This window comes from Peromyscus leucopus, chromosome 22, assembly GCF_004664715.2.
Source record: "Peromyscus leucopus breed LL Stock chromosome 22, UCI_PerLeu_2.1, whole genome shotgun sequence".
NCBI classification, from domain to species: domain Eukaryota; kingdom Metazoa; phylum Chordata; class Mammalia; order Rodentia; family Cricetidae; genus Peromyscus; species Peromyscus leucopus.
The window spans coordinates 881,629-902,621 of NC_051081.1; the positions used below are offsets into that span (position 1 = coordinate 881,629).

The 20,993-nt window shown below is 61.4% G+C and overlaps 3 protein-coding genes across 3 annotated transcripts in view; all 3 read right to left on the reverse strand.

Moving 5' to 3' along the window:
• Positions 1–1,784: 1,784 nt before the first annotated feature.
• Mbd3 (methyl-CpG binding domain protein 3) lies at positions 1,785–8,429 on the reverse strand. Its single transcript, XM_028861195.2, is given in 7 exon segments — positions 1,785–2,473; positions 3,120–3,297; positions 3,708–3,789; positions 3,791–3,799; positions 4,167–4,304; positions 4,537–4,696; positions 8,348–8,429. Coding segments are annotated over 7 exon segments (762 nt in total). The 5' UTR covers positions 8,362–8,429; the 3' UTR covers positions 1,785–2,292.
• Positions 8,430–11,152: 2,723 nt separating this feature from the next.
• Positions 11,153–14,699, reverse strand: LOC114686525 (cytochrome b-c1 complex subunit 10). The gene is made up of 3 exons (XM_028861194.1): positions 14,581–14,699; positions 12,378–12,529; positions 11,153–11,314 (listed from the first exon to the last, which is right to left on the reverse strand). The coding sequence occupies exons 1-2, from the start codon at positions 14,688–14,690 to the stop codon at positions 12,409–12,411; spliced, it is 231 nt and encodes a 76-aa protein (XP_028717027.1). The 5' UTR covers positions 14,691–14,699; the 3' UTR covers positions 11,153–11,314; positions 12,378–12,408.
• Positions 14,700–17,965: 3,266 nt separating this feature from the next.
• Positions 17,966–20,993, reverse strand: part of Tcf3 (transcription factor 3) — a 29,257-nt gene continuing 26,229 nt past the window's right edge. Inside the window, 1 exon segment of the mRNA XM_028861178.2 lies at positions 17,966–18,661. Within this exon segment, the coding sequence (XP_028717011.1) occupies positions 18,519–18,661 (143 nt within the window). The 3' untranslated portion in view covers positions 17,966–18,518.

Below are 20,993 nucleotides of genomic sequence, written 5' to 3' on the forward strand. Positions count from 1 at the left end.
CCAGGCATGACAACGTGTCCTCTGACCTCCGCCCCAGTGCCACGGGACTGAAGGTGTGTGCGGAGTCAGTTTGCAGGACACCGGAAGGCAGTGTCCTGGTGGCCATGCTGACGCCAGGCCCGGCGCACACGTCTCTGAGCACGTCAGGACTCCTGGCACGTCAGGCTTCACACACTAATAATAAAGCTAAATCTGGAGTCCTTCGGTTCATTTGAAAACGGCTGCAGGAATCAATGTCCAGAACCTCTCGCCGGTGGGCAGCGGTGAGCCCGACCAGCATGCTGCCCGGATTCCACCCCCAGCACCAGCACCGAGTCACCTTCACGTCGGTGCAGAATATCCACAAGAGGCGATCCTCCTGGCCTGAGTCCTCCCGAGCCGGGGTCCTCCCGAGCCTGAGTCCTCCCGGCCTGAGTCCTCCCGGCCTGAGTCCTCCCGGCCTGAGTCCTCCCGAGCCGGGGTCCTCCCGGCCTGAGTCCTCCCGAGCCGGGGTCCTCCCGGCCTGAGTCCTCCCGGCCGGGGTCCTCCCCAGCTCTGGCTCCTCCCTGTCCCTGCTTTTCCAACGCCACTGTGAGCTTTTTGTTTCTTTTTTGAAACAGTTTCTCTGTGCAGCCCTGGCTGTCCTGTAACAGGCTCTGTACACCAGGCTGGCCTTGAACTCACAGCCGTCTACCTCCCTAGTGCTGGGACTAAGGGCGTGCGCCACCGGGCCCAGCCCCCGCGGTGAGCGTTCCGCGGCCTCTCCCTGGCTGTGGCCCGTGTCAGAGCCTTGTTTTCCCGCTCGTGGCCGGCTAACACTGGCAGTGGATGGCCCCATCCGGGGAAGCTTTATCTGTTACCACCATCTTTTCTCATGGTGGCCATGGGCAGAAACATGACCTGGAGGAGCTGAGCACGTCTGTGGTGGCCGCAGGACGGCAGGGCACGTGGTCATGTGGGAGGGGCCACGGGGAAGCTGGGAACCTGGGGTCTGTGGGCGGCATGTTAAGGGTGGCAGGAGGCTTTCGAACAATGCAGGGCTTGTGGAGTTGGGAAGGACTGTAGGGCGCCCTGTGCACCCTTGGGTGCAGACAGAGGGCCCACGCCCACCTCCCGGACCAGGGCCGGCACCCACTGCAGGGCGCCTCACCAGGCTGTACTGCCCTTGGCCTGCTGAGGCCACCAGGGACTTAGAGCCCGGACACAGGGGAGCTGATGTTGGGCAGGCTGTGTGCAGAGTCCTGCAGGAGAAGAGTCTCCAGGGCAGGGCCAGGCCCTGTGACGGATGCAGACCTGTCCAACACAAGTGTCTCACAGTAGAGGGGAAGAGAACGGGGAAGGAGTCCCCTCTTTGGTGGGGACACCAGGGGACGGTGGCGGTACCCACAGGTTAGTGTGCTGTGCAGGACAGAGCCTCACTCACCGGCCGTCTCCCATGCCAAACCTTTATCATTCTGCCATGGATGCTGGGGTCACCAGTCCCTGTCCTGGAGGGACCTTACAAACCCTGGGTCCTCTGGGGTGGCACAGGTCACTATGGTCGCCCTAGCGAGAACCCAGAGAAGAGTGGCATTTCTGTTGGAGGGGGGTGCCAGCTCTGGCCTTGGGTGCTGTCCAGCCTGGAGGAGACCTTGCTGCGACTGAGGACGGCCAAGCACACTCACGGGGCTCTGCAGAACCACTGACCGCTCCCCAAGCCTCCCCGCGGCCCAGAAGCAGGTGGGTCCCACAGCTGGGCAGCGGGCACTGTGGGTTCGCCAGGCACCCTCAGAGCTGTGGCTCCCACACAGTGAGAAGTCAGAGGCTGAGAAGTTCCTACCATCGCTTTATTGAAGGAAAGCAAGTTCCTGGCTGGCTGCTGGCCCTAGCTCAGGGAGGCTGGTGACCCCGAGACCCTGGTAGCAGTCCAGACCCTGGCCTGTGACGCTGAAAGTCAGGAACAGCCAGGTGTGTTTCCAGAACCTTCCTCCAGCGGCCCAACAAAGCTTGTAGCTCCTTGGTGCCGAGCAGGGCTTCTTCTTATGGTGAGGAGGCAGGGAGGTGACCACGGTGAAGGCTGCCTCCCAGCTGCGCCCCGACCTTCAGTTTTCAATGTGGGGCTCCTTGCCATAAGCGCAGGGCAAGTGAGTCCGAGGCCCACCGGGGGCTCCCCGCACGAGGCCCGCCTCCTGCTGGCCTGGCCCCCACCTGGTCCAGGCCAGGCTGAGGGAAGTCTGCAACCCAGCCGGCAGGCCATCGGGAAGAGGCGAGGGCAGCCTGGCTGGGGAGGGAGCGAGCCGCCGCCGTCACCCTGGCCGGCCTGCAGCACCTGTGCTAGACCCGCTCGGGCTCAGGCTCTTCGTCTTCCTCCTCCTCGTCCTCCTCGTCCTCAGCACAGGCCTTGTCCAGGGGCGCCTCCCCATCCCGGGCCAGCTCCTCCACGTGGGCCAGCATGTCGGCCATGAGCGCCTCCTCCAGGCGCTTGCGCACCTGCTGCACCAGCTCCTCCTGCTTCCTGAAGGACGGACACCCTCACCTCAGGGCCTCAAGGAACCCAGTGATGGGCCCGCAGGTCCGCCACCACCCGTCCCTTCTAGAACCCCGACAGCTCCCCACCAGCCACCACTGCTCTCCTAACGCTTTCAACTTCTCAGGTCCAAGAGGGTGGGAACCACAGACAGCAGCGGCTGCGCCTCGCCCACACACAGCAAGCAGACCCTGGGGCCAGTTCCACCAGGTGCTGCTCTTGGCCCTGTCCCGCCCGACACCCTGGTGTGAGGCAGGAAACGCAGGCCAGGCCCTCAGGCTCCAGGGCCTCCCGCTGAGGAGCCTCTTCTCGGGCACTCAGGGCTGTCCACACAGGAGCGCAGGGCCACGCAGGGCCACGCAGGGCCACTCCCGTCCTCCACCGCCCCGGCCACTGCCGACCAGGCCTGGACCCTTCCTGAGGGCTGTCACTCAGGTCCAGCCCCACCCAGCTTCTTCAGTTCCCCAGTTCTCCCAGGCCTGTGGAAGTCATGGTTACTGAGCCAAGACTGAGCCTCACAGTCTGTTACCCCCGCCATTCCAGAACACACTGAGGAGCCAGGCGGTTGCCGGCCTGCCCTGCATCCCTGCCATGACTGACTGTGGAGATGCGGGTGGGCGTGGGCGCCAGGTACCTGATGTCGTCGTCAGTCACCATGAAGGCTTTGCACAGGGGCTGCGCGGTGTTCAGCCACACGCCAGGGTTCTTTTCCACGGCTGCCGAGAGCTGGCCGGTGATGGGCAGGGTGCTGGTGTGCAGTGCGCTGGCGATGGCCGACAGCAGCGTCTCATCCGTGCAGCCTGGGCCCACCCCTGTGGGGAGGACAGTGTGGGCAGGGCCGGGCCAGCACAGGCTGCCACCCGGGCAGCCATGACCTCACCCTAGGCTAGTCCGTCATTAGAGAGACCTCACCAAAGCCTGGTGTGGCGGCCCAAGCTGTAACCCCAGGCAAAGGCAGAAGAGGACAGGCCATCTGTGCGCCCAGGCCTGCCAGGGTTCCACAGGAGGTCCCGAGGGATGCTTCCCAGCACCCACCAGAGGGCTCCCAACCGCCTGTCACTCCAGCTGCGGGCTATCTGACACCCTCGGCCTCCACGGGAACCAGTGCGCAAGCCGTACAAAGAAACCCGCGCGCACACGCACACACACAGACACACAGACACACACACACCTTTAAAGAAAGAAGAGGCCCCCCCCACCAGCAGCCCCCGCCCCAGCTCACCCTGCAGGCCCTTGGGCAGGTCCATGGTTCTGACCAGCTCCTCAGCGATGTCGAAGGCACTCAGGCCGCTCAGCTTCTTCTCCCCAGAACAGCTTTAGGGTGAGAGAGGCAAGGTTACAGGACGCAGAGGTGGGAGGGATGTGACCAGTCCATCCATCCCAGCCCCCAGGAGCCACGGGGGTGTTTACAAATAGGCCTGAAAAACACAAATGAGCCTTGGCTTTTGTTATGTTGATTTTTTTAAAAGCGGAGGTTTCTTGCTGCGCCTCAGGCCGCGGTGTTGGGCTGAGGGCGGCCCCCAAGCTCGCGCGCATTCTTTCGGAAGAGCAAGTACTTTACAAGAAGACACAGGAGCCGGGGAGGAGCTCTGGGGCAAGGCGCTGCTGGCTCCCTGCGCCCCGAAGGACGGACGAGCTTTAGGACAAAGCCTCAGGGCGCCCGAGACTGCGCGGGGCTCACCTGCCTCGGCTGGTCCACCGCCTTCTGCGGGTCGCTCTTGACCTTGTTGCTGGGGTGGTTGGTGATCTTGGTCACCGGCTGCTTGAAGATGGATGCGGTCTGCCGTACGGGCAGCGCCGTGTTCAGGTCAGGCTTGCCCTGGGGGGAGAAGACTCTGCAGCGGGCCGCTCCGACCGGGATCCACGGAGGGTTGGAGGGGCCAGGGAGGCGTTTAGACAGGGCCTGAATGGTGTTGGGCGGGCGATCAGGCCGGCAGACCTCCCACCCGCCGAACCAAATGCGCGCCATGCTCCCGCCAGCCGAGGTACTGACTCGATGGCGATCGTGGCTAACCCGAGGGCCCGCCCCTCCCTGACGTCACCGCCCTCACCTTGACCTGGTTGGAGGAGTCGTAGCGCACGCGCTGGCGGCTCTTATTCATCTTGTTCATCAGCATTTTCCCCGTGCGGAAGTCGAAGGTGCTGAGGTCCATGGAGCCGCCCAGGTAACGCGCCAGCTGTGGCTTGCTGCGGAACTTCTTCCCGCTGGGGCTGCGGGCGGGAGGCTGGTCAGCCCGGCAGGCCGCCCCCGCCCACCACTCTGGGAGGGAGAGCTCTCCGCGCCTCAGGGTGGCCTGAGGCCACGGGGAAAGCGAGCGGGAAGAACAGCCCCCGGGAGCCGGGGCTTGGGGCCTGTACCCCTCGGCTGCCTGGGCCGGAAACCAGCCCTTGCGCCCCAGAAATCGCCTATGTAGGGGTACAGGGCTGTGTTTATTTGGGGGGAAACAGGTCTCATGTAGCCCAGGCTGGTCTCAAAACTCACTACGTAGCCAAGAATTCCTGATCCTGCTGGGCGGTGGTGGTGCACACCTTAGTTCCAGCACTGGGAGGCAGAGCCAGGCGGATCTATGAGTTCGAGGCCAGCCTGGGCTACAGATCGAGATTCAGGACAGGCTCCAAAACGACAGAGAAACCCTGCCTCGAAAAACCAAAAAAAGGGTTGGCCCTGGGTTCAGTCCTCAGCTCCAGACCGGGGGTGGGGGTGGGGACGGACACGACGGGACGACACACAGACACACACACACACACATACACACACAAAAAAAAAAAACAAAAAAGGAATTCCTGATCCTGCGGCTTCCAGCCCTGAGTGGCCACTGCCTGGATTCAAGTGTTGCTAGAGGTAGGACCCATGGCTTCAGGACTGCTACACAGTCCTCAGCTTCCTTTGAGTGCTTCTGAGACAGGGTCTCGTGTACCCCAGGCTAGCCTTAACTCTCCATGTAGTCAGTGCTGCCTTCAACCCCCCCCGGGGGGGGGGGGTGGCACGTGTGTCCTCTTGAACCCATGCACAGGACGGGCGTAGGTCTGATAACCCCTGTCTTCTGGAAATGCACCTGTGATGAACACTCGGAGCCAAAGGCAGGGCAGCCTGTGTGGTCCATGACATGCTGGAGTATTACTCAGCCGTGAAAAGGAGCAAAGCTCAGACATATTACAATATGGAGGAGCCCTGAGGACATCGCACTGAGTGAAGCATGGGGGGCCCCACGGATAGGATAGAGAATGTTCCAGAACAAGAAGCAGAAGTGGTGGCAGGCTGGGTGCCGCTCAGCGGTGAGATAGCACTGGTAGCGTGTGCAGGCTCCGGGTTCCATCCTAGTCTCAGCTGTGGGGAGCTCTGGCAGTCGGCTGCCGTTACATCTTGCTGGCAATCACTCACTGTCCCTCTTTACAGCTCACATGGTGGTGTCTGCTGGGAACCTTTTGTATGTGGCTGTCCTGTCCGGACAGACAACGCCCCACTGGGCCAGGAGATTCCCCAGTGTGAGCACCACACAGAAATGAGGCACCCCAGCCACACTGCATGCCAGGGCCTGGGGTCCCAAAAGCACTGGGCTGGCACTGAGCCCACGTGTGCCTCAAGCTTCCAATCCAGCTGTGGACCCCAGCCAGGCCCAGGCCTCTGATTGGCAGCTGCTTAGGGGGTGGGAGGGAGCATGAGTGGTGTGAGGCAAAGGCTTTGCCTCACTGAAACCTTGGCCCCTTGTCTCCACCTTCTGAATGTGGTGATGACGGGCACTGAAGCCTGGTTTTTGTGGTTGGTATGGGGACAAACCAGAGCAAACCAGCCCCAGGCGGAAGTCTACTCACTGAGCTCCGGCCTTAGCCCCTGGGGCCTCATTTTAAAATGGCAAATGCTCCAAAGTCGTGTGTGACGGTGATCCCTCCTGTGTGGACACGCCAAAAGCCCACGGCCCTCTAGTGAGTGAGTTTGGCATACAGGTTGAATCATCTCAACAAAGCTGTATTAATTTAGAAAACAAAACCAGGCACGGTGGCACATGCCTCTCAGCTGAGGAAGGAGGTCCCAAGTTCCAGGCCAACCTGGGCTACATAGCAAGACCGTGTCTCAAAGGTGGGGTGCCTTGTGAGGTGGGTGTGTGGCAAACGGTGCAGGCTGTGTTCTGAGCACTGCTGTGCAGATCCACACAGGACCATGTAATGCACCCACAGAGCCCGCAGCTCGAGCTTGCCCTCAGCAGGCAGAGTGCAGACCTGCAGTGGCACTGGGGACAAAGTTCCCAGGCCGAAGAGCTGACATGGTGTCGGGCCACGTGTGGGAGGGTTCTCAGGGAGGAAGCTCACGAACAGTCTTGACTGACAGGATGCCATGCACAAAGGAGTGGGTGGCGTCTGCAGCTGTTCTGGGCATGGATATGCGAGGGCAGGGTAAGCGGGGTGACTACAGCCCGGGGACAAGGTGGCTTTGGACCAACTCCCAAAGGAGGAGGGCCCGTTGTCTAGGCCACAGCACCCACCAGGCGCTTCTCACACTTTGTGCTTTGGACAGAGGTGAGGACAGCAGCAGGCTGGGGAGCCGCGGAGGCTTGAGGTGCCCAGGAAAAAGGTGGCAGCGCTGGGGTCATGGCCTACGGACTCTGGAGGACAGAACACCGGGGCCAACAGGCTTTAAAAAGCTCCAGCAAGGCTGGGCAAGCCAGGAAGAAGGGAGCGGGGCCGCATGCACATGGGACCCAGAGACACCATTAGCGGCCCCATGGGAAAACCCCGTCGTCCCTTAGGAGCCAACAGCCCCGCCCCTCTTCTCAGACCTAAAGGAACCTGGGACTCCAAAAGACCAAGGGGCCCGCAGAACCTCCCCACAAAGCCGCCATGCAATTGTGGCTGCAATGAGCAAAGGGCGCCTGGGAATGTGGCTCAGCGGCAGGGTGCGGGCCTGGCATGCACAAGGCCCAGGGTGCTGTGCCCACCCCACCGCACAAAGAGCCGAGGGAGGACAGCAGGTGCGGGCTGCAATCCGACAGCTGTCACCGCCCTGCCCGCGAGGCTGCAAGCCACCGGGTTTACGGAGACTACCTAGACACTGCATCAAAATTAAAAAACAGTCTCGGACACGGAACCAACAGAGGCCAATGTTCTCAGCGGTCAGAAGCCGCTATGGCAGATGTGACTTCTGGGGGCACGACTGGGAGCAAGGGCTGCGGGACGGCCGCAGAAATGGGGGCGTGGGGGGGGGCGAGGCGGCAGAACGTGCAGCCGAGGGGATCGAGCCACCCGGGCGGTTCGCCCCGCGCCCCGGAACCTCGGCGTGGTCCCCGCGAACTCCCCACGAGGGCCCCAGGGTCAGTCCCGCCTCCCACCCCCGCTTCCCAGCGGCGTCTGGCCAAGGCTGGGCGCCCCTCGCCCGGCGCGCACGGTCCCCGACTCCGCAGAGGACAAAAGCTGGCGCCACGGACGGGCGCCGAGCCACGAGGCTGCCGCGGCGGGCGGCGCGCACGCGCACTGGGCCCGCGGGAGCCCCGCGTGGCGCACGCGCGCTGAGCGGCAGCCGCGCGGAGCGGGGCGCACGGGCGGGAGGCGCGGCGCGGGGCCGGGCGCACGCGCGCGGGGCGCTGAGCCGAGCCTGGCGCGTGCGCAGTGGCCGCGACCCGGCACGTAGGACGCACGCCGGCTCGCGCGCTCGCTCGCTCGTGCGCACGTCGCCCGGCCCAGACCGCGGCCCGCAGCCGGGGCGCCCAGGCCGCCGCAGAGGCCGCTGGGAGGCGCCCGTTGGGGCCCTGCGCGGCCGGCGCGCTCATTCACCTATAGTAAAAGACATCCCTGTGGCCGGCCGACAGCCCCGACCTCCTGGGCACTTCTTCCCTTTCCCAGCCCTGCGGGAGCGCCGGGCACTCCCACCTCTTCCGCTCCATCGCGCCCCGGCTCCGCGCCCGCCTCCGGGCCCGCCGCCGCCGATGCCGCCGCCGCCGCCAGTCGCGACCCCAAGCTCGTCGCCGCCTCGGTTCCCGCCGCCGCCGCCGCCGCCACTCGCCGCGGCTGTTCCGCCCCGCGGGCCTCCGCCCTCCGCCCCCAGCCGGGCGCGCGCCGGCTTTGCCACCCGCTCGGCCCCCTCCCCGCGCTCCACAGCCCCCGCTAGGGGGGCCGCTCCGCCCACCCGCCCGCGCGTGGGGCCCGACTGCGCAGGCGCGGGGCCGGCCCCGCCCCTCCCGGCTCGTGGGACTCGTCGGACGGCAGGCGCGGCTCTCTGCGCAGGCGCAGCCTCGGCCCCGCCCCGCGACGGGCAGGCCAATCGGGTCAGTCCGCGCTCCTCCGCTCGAAAGCCCCTCGCGGCCCCGCCCAGGCTCATTAGCGGGACACGCGGCCTGGGAGCCCGGCCAATCAGAGTGCCCGGGACGTCTCCGTTCACTTGTATGTCCCGCCTCGAGACAGAGACAGCCAATCAGCGTGGTGGGGGCGGGACACCCACCGCGCTTGCGCCCTGCACTCCTGAAGCAGCGAGCGCTCCGCACCTGGTCCTTACCGCGCTGGACTCGTTTCCGCCGGGCCCGTCCTGGGGTTGGGAGCGGCTGCACCTGCGCAGTGTGCGTCTGGCAGGGACTCGCCTATTGTGCCAGGGGATCTAGTGTCTCTCCAATCCAATCCCGCACACCTCTGCGTACCCCGGGCAGCCCTCCTGCCTCTGCATCCACACTGCTGGGTTGACAGACGTGCACACCGCTCTCGGCTTCACCCAAAACTGTTTTTTAAGTTTCTTCTTGCCGGGCAGTGGTGAGCATAACTTTGATCCCAGCCCTCGGGAGGCAGAGGCAGGAGGATCTCTGTGAGTTCGAGGCCAGCCTGGTCTACAGAGTGAGATTCAGGACAGCCAGGGCTGCACAGAGAAACCCTGTCTTGGAAAAATAACTTAAAAACAAGAATTGTACATTTTCCCATCCAGAACCATCTAATTTTCCCAGGCACCGTCTCTCAACTTGTAGCTCACTGTTTTGCCTGGACAGGCGGGCCAGGGAGGTACCCGCACCACGGTGACAGGCACGTGCCCTGCTGGGCTCTTCTGTGGGTGTTGGGGAAAGGGTTCATGTTTGCTTGGCAAGCAGAAAACTGAACTATCGCCCGCTCCATTTTTTTTTTAGACTAATAGGAGGTCTTAAGTCGCTCAGGGTGTTCCCAGCCTCTACGTAGCCGGGGACGCCCGCAGTGATCCTCTCAGCTCCACCTCCACGTTCGGGGATGACAGGTGGGCACTGGCACACTGTGGTGCAGGGCATGGAGGCTGGCACATGCTAAGGAGCTGCATCCGCAGCCCGGTTTCTGACCTGTAGTTTTCCTGAATCACACGCCTGAATAACCCAGAGGCTCAGGTCTGATGGAGCCAGCCCGGCCTCCCTTTTAGCCTGGTCTGGGACAGCCCCGGCTGTCCTTCTCCCCATCCTGCCTCAGCCTCCCGAGGGTGGGAGGACCCTGCTTGACCAAAAGCTTCACTAAATCTCTCAAGCCGGCCTTAACTTCCCAATCCCCCTGCTTCAGCATCCTGAGTAGCTGGGATGACAGGCCTGCATTCCCGGGCCCGGGCCCTCTTATTAAAGATTTATGTGTGTGCACATGTCTGTGCACCATGTGTTTCTGGAGCTCACTGAGGCCAGAACAGGGTATGGATCCCAGGACTGGAGCTGCTATGTAGGTGCTGGGACTAGAACCTGGGTCCTCTGCAAGAACATGGGCTCTTTACCACAGAGGATCTCCAAACTCTTTTTTGTCGCCACAACACTCTTTTTGGAGACCAGGTCTTATAGAGCCCAGGCTGGCCTCTCCAAGTATCAGAGGATGACCCTGACCTCTTGATCCTTTTGACTCAATGTCCAGAGAGCTGACAGGATAGGTGGGTGCCACTGTACCCAGGACTTTCTGAGATGAAAGTCACTAATCGCCCACTGTCTGGAACTCAGATGAAAATGTGGTGGCGCACGCCTTTAATCCCAGCACTCAGGAGGCAAAGGCAGGCGGATCTCTATGAGTTCGAGGCCAGCCTGGTCTCCAAATGGAGTTCCAGGAAAGGCACAAAGCTACACGGAGAAGCCCTGTCTCGAAAAACCAAAAAAAAAAAAAAGAAAAAAAAAAAGAAAAGAAAAAAGAAAATGTGTGTTGTTGCACCAGGATGGATGGCAGCATTTTTTTTTTTTTTTATAACCGAAGCAGCACTTTCTAGGGCTGTGGCTGTAGCTCAGTACAGCTCTCACTTACCACACAGGAAGCCCTGGGGAGCCTCTCAGGCCCACAAACACGGGCATGGGGGATCACACCTGTTGTCCTAGCACTTGGGAGGCAGAGGCGTGGGTAAGAAGTTTAAGGCAGCCTTGGTTACATACTGACTTTGAGGCCAGCCTAGGCTACCTAAGACCCTGTCTCAACACAAACTAAACCATGAAGGCAGAAGTCCTGCTGTGTGGCTGCGGGGGCTGCGGGGGCTGCAGGGACTCTGAACACTATTTACAGCATTAAAGCTGCGTGACTTACAGTCAGCCCCCGGGAACGCACTGCGCCGTTTCTATCCAGAAAATACTTCAGTGTGGCAAGGATTTCTGCTTGCCATTGAAGACTTTTCCAGACGTCCAAACGTTGGGTGCTGAAAGGACCCCTGAATTGGGGAAGCCTTGAGGAGGATGACGAGGAGGGAGCCAGGTGGAGCATGAGGAGACCCAGGCGTCAGAGGTGTAAGAACAAGGTTTAATGCTAAACCCACGAAGGCAGCCCAAGTGTCCATCAATGCAGAGGCTCCCCCAGGACGATGCGGGCTTCCTCAGCGTCCGGCGTCCTCAGCGTCCTCCACTGGGCTGAGCTGTTCCTGAGGGCAGCAGGATGTGGCACCTGGGAGGGGACAGCACAGGGTGAGCTCAGCACACAGGGGCCAGCCCAGGGCCCCGAGCTGTGAACGATGCCAACAGTGTCACAGGAGCTACAGGCCCTTGTCTGGAGGATGGGAAAGAGGGCAGGGAGGGTAATTAATGGGCAAAGTGCCCGCCACAGAAGCACTGGACCCAAGTTCCATCCAGTCCAGCCAGTGCACGAGCTCAGGTTCAGAGGCCTGTGTGGTTGGCACTGGAGACGGTCCAGCAAGTGACGGACACCAGCCGCTCTGGAGAGGACCTGGATTTAGTTCCCAGAACCACACAGCAGCTCATAACCCCAGTGACTCCAGGTCCAGGGGCTCTGGTGCCCTCTTCTGGCCTCTGTGGGCACTGCAGGGGTGTAGGGGTTTGTGTGTGTGTGTGTGTAAGTGAAAGCCTGCTGTGTAAGAAGTTGGACCCACGCTCTGGCACCACACACAAGTCAGGCACTGCTGTGCATGCTCATAGCCTCAGCTCTAGGGAGGGAGGCGGCAAGAGACAGGAAGAAGACAAGAAGTTGCTGGTTGGCCAGATGGCCTAGGCAGAGGCAGATTTCAGGTTCAGTGAGATTTGGTTTCAAGGCAGTAAGTGGAGATAGAGAGTGGAAATCACCCACCCCAATCGCTGGCTTCCATGCCTGTGCATGTGCATACACACACACATACACACACACACACACATACACACACACACACACACACACACACACACACACGAGTGCACTCACGCGCACACGTTGGGCATGAGTGGTCTACACAGGACTGTACTGTGGGCAACAAGCTACCAACATAACCAAAGAGCCAGTTGTGGCGTGGCTTGAGGACACACAGTGTTGCCTGCCCTCAGCCCTTCCATCTGTACAATGGAGTCTGCATCCCCCAGACTTGGGCACCAGCTCCGTGAGCTAGGCTGCTAGCCAGTCTAGCAGCTGAGGTTGTGACCAGGATCCAAAATCCTGGGGTATGGGGACGTGTCAGGGATCCCCTCCAGAACCACTCCAGAACCCCCAACCCACAGCAGTCAGGCCCAACACTCGGACTCACCAGGGAGATCCTGTGTGTGGCGAGGGGTTGCCTAATTATCCTTCTTAAACTTGCCATTGATGTAAGGCACCCAGTCCAGAATCAGCCGCCAGTCTGTGGCCCACACGAGCCCCACGGCACCCACAGCACCCCACATGCTTGCTGTGGGGACCCTGGGGGGGACAGAGGCAGTTAGAAGCTGCTGCTGACTTCGCCTTCGAGAATCTTCTGCCACGACATCCCACGCTGATGACGGTCCAGAGCCCTCCCAGTGCCTGACCACGGGGCTGAGGCAGGAAGGCTGCTGTTGCTTCACAACCAGCCTAAAAGGCTGGGCCTGAGGGCGCACACCTTTAATCTCAGGACTCAGGAGGCAGAGGTAGGTGGATCTCTGAATTCGAGGCCAGCCTGGGCTACACAGAGAAACCTTCTCAAAAAAACAAATGAACAAAAAAAGAACTTGGATTCCAAGCACTGGACAGCCATGAAACCTTCGTCTGGGTCAGCTCAGGACTCGGGGTTGGTTCACTGTAGGACCCTTCCCTTTCGGGCGACAGTCCCAGGCTGCTGGGTTCAGTTGGTCATGGCCAGTGGGGCCACGTGGAGTTTGGAAGAGAGAGCGAGCCTGTGAACCTCAACTGTGCAGATCGCCAAGATACCAGGCACCCGGCTACACTGCCAGAACCCAACCTCCACTGTCCCCTACCGAGACACACAGGCTGGCACCTCCCACAAGTGAGCCACACGTCCTGGCCTCCCAGCAGGTGGCCTCTGCCTGTAGCAATCACAAAATCTATGCTGCTGTCCACTGAGGTCACCAATACGACACAGCTTATCCTGTGGGTAGGCGTGGTACAGCTGTTGGCATTGATGCACTTTTATTATCTCCCTATCATCTATCTATCTATCTATCTATCTATCTATCTATCTATCTACCTACCTATCTATCATGTATCATCTATCTACTCTATAATCTATCTATAATCTGTCATCTATCTATGTATCTACCATCTATCCATCATCTGTTTATTAAGACAGGGTTCCATGTGTCCCACTCTGGCTTGGAATTCACGATGGCTGAGGACAGGCATGAATTCCTGATTCTCCTGCCTGCAGATCCCCAGTGCTGGGCTGACAGGCCCATGACAGGTCTGTGGTACCCGGGATGGCCCCTAAGACCTCAGAACTGCGTGAGAGATTGGAAGGGTGACTTTGGGCCTGCAGTATTAATGTGATAAGTTTTGATCTTTGTCTCCAAAGCTGGCCTTGAATTCCTCATCCTCCTGCGCCCCCTGCCAAGCCGGCGTGCTGAGGCCTGGGCCACAGAGCTGGCCGAGTGGTCCACCCACTGGGCCACAGCTGCAGACTTGGCACACCGGGATGACAGCCGTTTGAGGGTTGGCGCTGTCACTTAGAGCTGTGAGCTTGACTACGGGTCTAGGGTCCCGAATCTCACTGCCATCGTTGCAAAAAGCAATAATTAAAATTAAATTAAAAAAACTTAAAAGCCCGGAGGTGGGGGCTGGAGGGACGGCTCAGTGGTTGGGAGAGCTCACTGCTCTTGCAGAAGATCCACGTCTCCAGCTCCAGGGGATCCAACGCCTTCTGGACCCTTCGGGCACCCGCACTCTCGTGAGCACAAACTCACACACATACATGTAAGTGGAAATACACTGAAATTTAAAAAGGGACTAAAGGGGCTGGAGAGATGCCTCTTCCTCCGGAGGACCCAGGTTCAATTCCCAGCACCCACATGGTGCTCACAACCATCTGGGCTCTGCGTTCAGGGGATCCGATGCCCTCGTTGCCTACGCGGCTACCAGGCTACACGGTCCAGATACGCATGCAACCAGAACACTCGGGGCATGGTGGGTGCCCGTGATTTCAGTATTGAAGGAGTGGGACGCAGGGGGACTGCCGGGAGTTTGAGGCCAACCAGGGTTACAGGAACACTGCTTCAAAAAAAATAAAATTAAATTAAAGAAGGCAAAATCAGAGCCAAAGGCTGCAAGGCGCCGGGCTGAAAGTCGGAGTCCGGAGCCGTCGGAGCCCAGGGCACGATCCGTACCGCACAGGTCGGGCTGGGGAAACTGAGGCTCGGGGCAGTTCAGACTGACCTTGGATCCTCTACCTGCACCGTGTCCGGGAATACTTCAGCTGCCCCAGCCTCAGTTTCCCCCACGTTCCCAGGGCACCCGGGTGGGACGGTGGGCGGGCTCCTCACCAGTTCTTGGCCAACTCCCGGTAGCGCGGGCCCAGAAACTTGCCCAACATCGCGGCAGGGTCTCGGCACTCTGGGTCACCCCGTTCCCGTTGCCCCGGAGCACTGCGCATGTGCGGACCTACGGCGCACGCGCGCAGGGAAACGCACCACCCGCTTCCGGCGGCGGTGCTCGCCGGATCAGAAGACATTGACATCTTACTTCCGGGGAGGGCTGACAGACGTTGCTAGACCCCGCCCCTGTGGGCGGGGCGTCGAGCCTGCCGGCCGCTCCCAGGCTCTGAGCTGTGGTCCTGATGCAGCGCGTCCTGATGCTGTCCCCGTGCGGCCCGGGTACTAACGTGATGACTAATAATACACACTGGCGGGGGCGCACGTCTCTAATCCCCGCACTCGGGAGGCAGAGGCGGGCGGGAGATCTGGGAGTTCGAGGCCAGCCTGGGCTACAGAGCGAGTTCCAGGACAGGCTCCAAAACCACACAGAGAAACCCTGTCCCGAAAAACCAAACAGGTCGGGAGGTGGTGGTGCACGCCTTTATTCCCAGCACTCGGGAGGCAGAGGCAGGCAGATCTCTGTGAGTTCGAGGCCAGCCTGGGCTACAGAGCAAGATCCAGGAAAGGCGCCAAACTACAGAGAAACCCTGTCTCGAAAAACAAACAAACAAACAATGTCAACAAACAAAACCAAACCCACACACTGTTGTTAGTGAGAAGGTGCCTCCACCTCCTAAGCCTGGGCCTGCACCTCCAGCTGGTATAGGCAGGCAGGGCTGGGGGTGGAACCAGGGCTTTGTGCACGCCAGAAGAGCAGGCTACCCACGGAGCCCCAGGCCTGCCCCTGATCCGTTTGAACAGGAGTTACCAGGCCACACAGGCAAGGGGCCTGTGCAGGGCCCCGAGGGGGAGGCTTGGACTGGAGGTACCCTCCACTTGCTCGGATCTTCCTTACGGGACACCTTGGGGTCCCTTGGTTGGCACACGGGCAGGCCCTCCTTGGTCAACCTTCCGCTGAAGTCCCTGTCTTGTCTGCCTTCCCAGCTTGGGCAGACCAGCAGAAGGTGGGTAGGCACACCCTCAGATACACATCCCCCAGCGAGCATTGGGGGCTGCCCCACCCGGATGCAGGGGCACAGAAGCCCATAGGGAGCTCCGTCCTTCGTCCCCACTTTTGAAGTGTCTAGTGTTTGGACTGGCATGCGGTATCTGCTCAGCGCTGGACTCCCTCCTGGACCCCACAGTAACCGGGGTCCTCCCTGGGGACCGCAGGTTCCATTGTGCCACCGTCGTTAGCCGAGAACCGACAGAGACCGCCGTGCTGGGATCTCAGCGGTGGGCCTCGCTACCTCTCCACTTTTAACCCTGGAACCAGGAAGGCAGACACCGGAGGCACAGGCTCGGTGCTGAGCTACTCTGGCCTAACGGGTTAGTTAAGCTCCGGGTTCAAAGACCTCATCCCACAAACTAAGGAGGGGGCAGGAGAGGAGGATCCATGGGCAAGAACACCAGCTGCTCTTGCAGAGGACCAAGGTTCCCAGCACCCACACGGCTGCTCACAAGCACCTGTAACCCCAATTCTGGGGCATACGATGCCCTCTTTTGGCTGTCACAGTTCACAGTCTGCACACACACGGTGCACACACACATACATGTACACGCAAAATACCCATATACTTACAATTTAAAAATAACAAAGTTGGGCAACCATGCCTCTAATCCTAGCACTTGGGAAACTGACGAATCTGGAGCTGAGTTCAAGGCTGTCCTCCACTACACAGCAAGGTCCAAACAGACATACACAGTGCGATTTAATTTAACCTCGGCAGAGGCAGGCTGATCTCTGTGAGCTCGAGGCCAGCCTGGTCTACAGAGTGAGTTCCAGGACAGCCAGGGCTACACAGAGAAACCAGGTTCAAAAACAAACGCCCTGCCCCTTGACTTCCAATACTCAGCTCCTATGTAAAGAGGTCCGGTAACAACCCTCTAACTCCAGCTCAGGGAGGCAGAGACACACACAGCTCATCTCGGACCCCAGGGCTGCATGCACACACACGGGCAGAACTCTACCAACTGAGCCACAACCTCAGTCCACCACCCTCTGTGGCCCTGCAGCTGGGCAGCCGTGTGCACAGCGTCTATGAACCCTCCTGGGACACAGGGACTCAGGGATGCTCAGGCTGAGGGCAGGTCGATTGCTCCTGGATAACCCAGCAGACAGGTAACCTGGAGCAGCCCCCGTGGCCTGCTGGACCACATTGAGAACCGGCCATGGGAGCAGGGATGTGGTCTGGCAATCTCGTGTGCCCTCCAATCCAGCTGTTCCTCCCACAGGCTTCCAGAGGCGCTGAGTCCCTGAGCCAAAGCGGTGAATACTGTCATAACAAGGTGTTCCATGGTTCCCAACAAAATCTCCTCACTGGCGATTTTTGGGGTCTCCAAAGGGAGGGTAGCTTGTGGGCACAGAGGTCAGCATGGAGCAGGTGTGAACAGAGTGCTGTAGGGAGTCCTCGGCAGACCCCCAACATCCTCCCCAGGGTCTAGGACGGGAAGAAATGCCACAGGGATCTGAAAAATGGGTGAAGATACTTGGAAGGGACTCATGGACCCCTTGACAGAGGGAGGGGAGCCAAAGCCAGAGCCATCTCCTGAAGAGCCAGCTGCGGCTGCGTGAATGGTACCTAAGTACAGTTAACTTTACATCTGGAACAACCAACCCGAGCAGCTGGGTACACCTAGGGGGGGGGCTCTCCTGACTGGACCCTAACCCGGGCCACACCTTCCGGCGGCAGCCCACACAAGGAGGAAGCGTTTGCTCCCCGCCCGCTCGCGGCTCTGGCTGGCCGGCTCATCTGCCCTGCGGCTGAGGCTCCTTCACTGGTGTTGGAGCCCCCCCACCCCCCAGATTCCGGTGCAGACTGAGAGCAGCAGTTCCCCAGGAATCCTCCAGGCCTCCAGCGCTGGACTGGGGCTGCGAGACCCGCTGGAGGACTGAGAACTGCTGAACTAGGACTCCCCAGACCACAGCCCTTAAGCCACGCTAACGCCCCAGCCCACTGCGTTAATTATCTGTCTATCTATATATCCACTCCACCAATTCTGTCCCTTTAGAGACCCTACAACCTGTTACCCAAGCGTTCAGGGCAGCGAGAAAAAAGGAGCATTAAGTCCAAGCCCCACGGGGACAACTAGTCACCTTTCGAGAGGGGCAGACTGCGGTTTGGCTGTGAGCACGTGCCGGGCACAAGCAGGCTCTGGGCTCGTGGGAAGAGGGAGGGGACACCGGACATCCAGACTCTGTGCCAGGCACTAGGCAGGGTGACCCTTAGATCAACACTGGGTCTTTTGAATGCTACTTTAATAACCTCGTAGACCATGAAATATGACACTGAGCTCTAGAAACAGCAACAGACAGGAGACTTTTATACAAAAATTTGTTGCTTACAAAACATACGCAAAAGAAAGCTAAAAAAAATAACAATAAGACACGGAAGGCCTCGTTCTTGCTAAGTTTTGTCTACATTAAAAAAAAAATCTGATAACTAATGTTCTTTTATTCTCCTTAAAAAAAATACGCTTAGGCACGATGTGCTGGTGGCTCTGAACCAGAAGCCAGTCCCCGGCCGCCCCTCGCCAGGGTGCGGCCCGACTCTTCCACAGTTAAGGCATCTTTTTTCTTTTCTGAAAAGTGAGCATGCTGCTTTTGTTTCCAGTTTCCGTTAATCGAGGGGGTGCTCCCCTCAGCTTGGTTACGTTGGTTACTGGGGCCAGGACACGGCTGCCCCGAGCCCCGAGGCCCCGAAGCGTTCCTGGAGCCTCGCCGCCGCCATGATGAGCCGGAGCCCTCTTCCGCGCCTCGCTGGAGACCCGCTCACCCAGGACCGTCCTGGCGCACCCTGGACGCAGAGTGCAGTGGTCCCTGGTCCCACGGAGACCCATGGGACGGCTCACAGGTGCCCGGGCGGGTTGTGGGCCTCACCCAGGCCAGGGTGGGCAGCTGACAGCGCCAGCTGGGGATCTCCGACCACGCCGGACACCTTCTCCTCCTCCCGCCGCTTCAAGCAGGCCGCTTTGGGGTTCAGGTTACGCTCTGGGGGGAGTGGGGGAGGAGAGCACGGTGGGAGACGGTCCCCGGGTGGGGAGAGGGAGGGTTGGGACTGTGCCGAGGCTACCCCCGGCCAGCAACAGGCCGGGGCAGAGCAGGATGGGGCGGGCGCGGCCTACCTCGCACCTGCTGCTCCAGGCCCAGGATAACCTGCACGGCCTGCTGCAGGATCAGCAGCTTGGTCTGCGCCTTGTCCGACTTGAGGTGCAGCTGGCACATGCGCCCCAGCTCCCGGAAGGCCTCGTTAATGTCCCGCACGCGCACCCGCTCCCGCGCGTTATTGGCCATGCGCCTCTCCCGGTCCCTCAGGTCCTTCTCCTCCAGGGACAGCACCTCGTCCGTACTGCTGGGTCACAGCACCGGGCCTCCGTCAGGGCGGCCGGGCCGTCGTGTGCTATGTGCTAACGTGTGCGGTGACAGTGTGGGGGGGCGCCCTGTGCCGGCGACACCCGCTAAGGGCATCTGTCTGTGTGTGTGTGTGTGTCCTTAGACCCAGGTCTCCGGGAGGCCGGGTGGTCGGTCCCTCGGGGAAGGACAGAGGCCTCACTGTCCCCTGACACGTGTGGGGGAGGTGGCCTTACAGGGCAGTGGGTTCTGAGCTGTCCCTGCCCCTGCTCGTGGCTCTGGGTGACAGGACTCAGGGCTGGGCTGCCCCGCAAGGCTGAGGCCTGGACCGAGCCAGGGCTGGTGAGAGCAAACGGCCTCAGGCCTGAGCCCCGCGCCCCAGAGCCCCGGCCACCCCGGCCGGGCCACTGTCTCCTCCACTGACGGACGTCCGTGCAGTGGCTGCAGAGGACCGACCACGAGGCTGAGACCCTGTCCCTGCTCCGGCCTGAGGCTTCCTGACAGGAAGCACGCACTGGCACAGGCCCCTCACCCTGTGCTGAACCTGCGCCTCCGTCTCCTCCCGGGGGGAGCGGGTGGCAGTCAAAACCCTGGCACCTGGGCTGTGAAGGCCTTTGCCACTCATGTCCCCTGCTGCCCTCGATGGACCAGATCCCTCCGGGTGGCGGCGGTGGCCCCAGACCTCAGGACAAGCGCACAGACCAAACTGCATGTGGGCACCAGAGGCTGCGTGCCCGACGGACCTTTTCTTCCCTCGAGGCCACGGAGGGCCCGATGGGACAAAAGGCCCCGGGGTGGCGGTGCGGCCAGCCCTGTCCACGGGGCGGCAGGTGCGAGGTGAGGGGCGGCATGTGGCAAGCAGGGGACAGCCAGGGGAGAGCACAGCGTGAGAGACAGAGCAGAGGAGGCGGACGCGGGGCCCAGGGTGGGCCGCGCATTCTGCCGCCACAGACAGAGACCCTGGAGCCAAGGAGACAGTGGACGGCTGGGCAGAGGCCACCATGCTGCAGGAGAGAAAGGTTAACGGCGGGCGGCGGGCGGGCGGGCCAGGGCGGGTGCAGGCGGAGGAAGCAGCGGGGTGGGTCCAAGCTGTAGCCCCCCTCACCGGCCCTGGGCAGGTGGATGAACACCATCAGGGATGGGGAAACTGAGTCAGGGAAGATGCTCTCAGAGGGTGGGTCGGGGCCCTGACAAGGTGAAGAGGGACAGCGGTCCCCACACCAGCTGGCACCTCTGGGCTCCTGGGGTGGGGGCCCTGGCCCCTAACGGCCAGGCTCCGGGATAAGGACAGGCTAGCAAGAGCCGGGGGTGACGGGGCAGTCGGGGCTGAAGTCGTCAGGTGTGGGGCCAGGGCGGAGTCCGGGCGTGTCAGAGGTGGCCCTCAAGGCCAGGGAGGCGGGCAGTCAGTCAGTCAGGGGCCGACCCTCCAGGGAAGGGGGCAGGCAGCGTGGGGATCGTCACCCGGATGGCGGGCCGAGGGGACTCCCTGTGGAGGGGGTCAGTGCAGGGACAGAGTGCGGGGCGGCGGCTGTGGGACAGTCAGGGTGGATGGCGGCCACCGGCGGGGCAATCGGCGTGGGAAACAGCCATGTGAGGGGAGGGCTGGAGAGACAGCCGGGGTGAGGACAGCCGGGGTGAGGACGGCCGGGGTGAGGACAGCCGGGGTGAGGACGGCCGGGGTGAGGACGGCCGGGGTGAGGACAGCCGGGGTGAGGACAGCCGGGGTGAGGACAGCCGGGGTGAGGACGGCCGGGGTGAGGACAGCCGGGGTGAGGACGGGTGTGAGGACAGCCGGGGTGAGGACAGCCAGGGTGAGGACAGCCGGGGTGAGGACAGCCGGGGTGAGGACAGCCGGGGTGTGAGGACAGCCGGGGTGTGAGGACGGGGTGAGGACAGCCGGGGTGTGAGGACGGGGTGAGGACAGCCGGGGTGAGGACGGGGTGAGGACAGGGTGTGAGGACGGGGTGAGGAC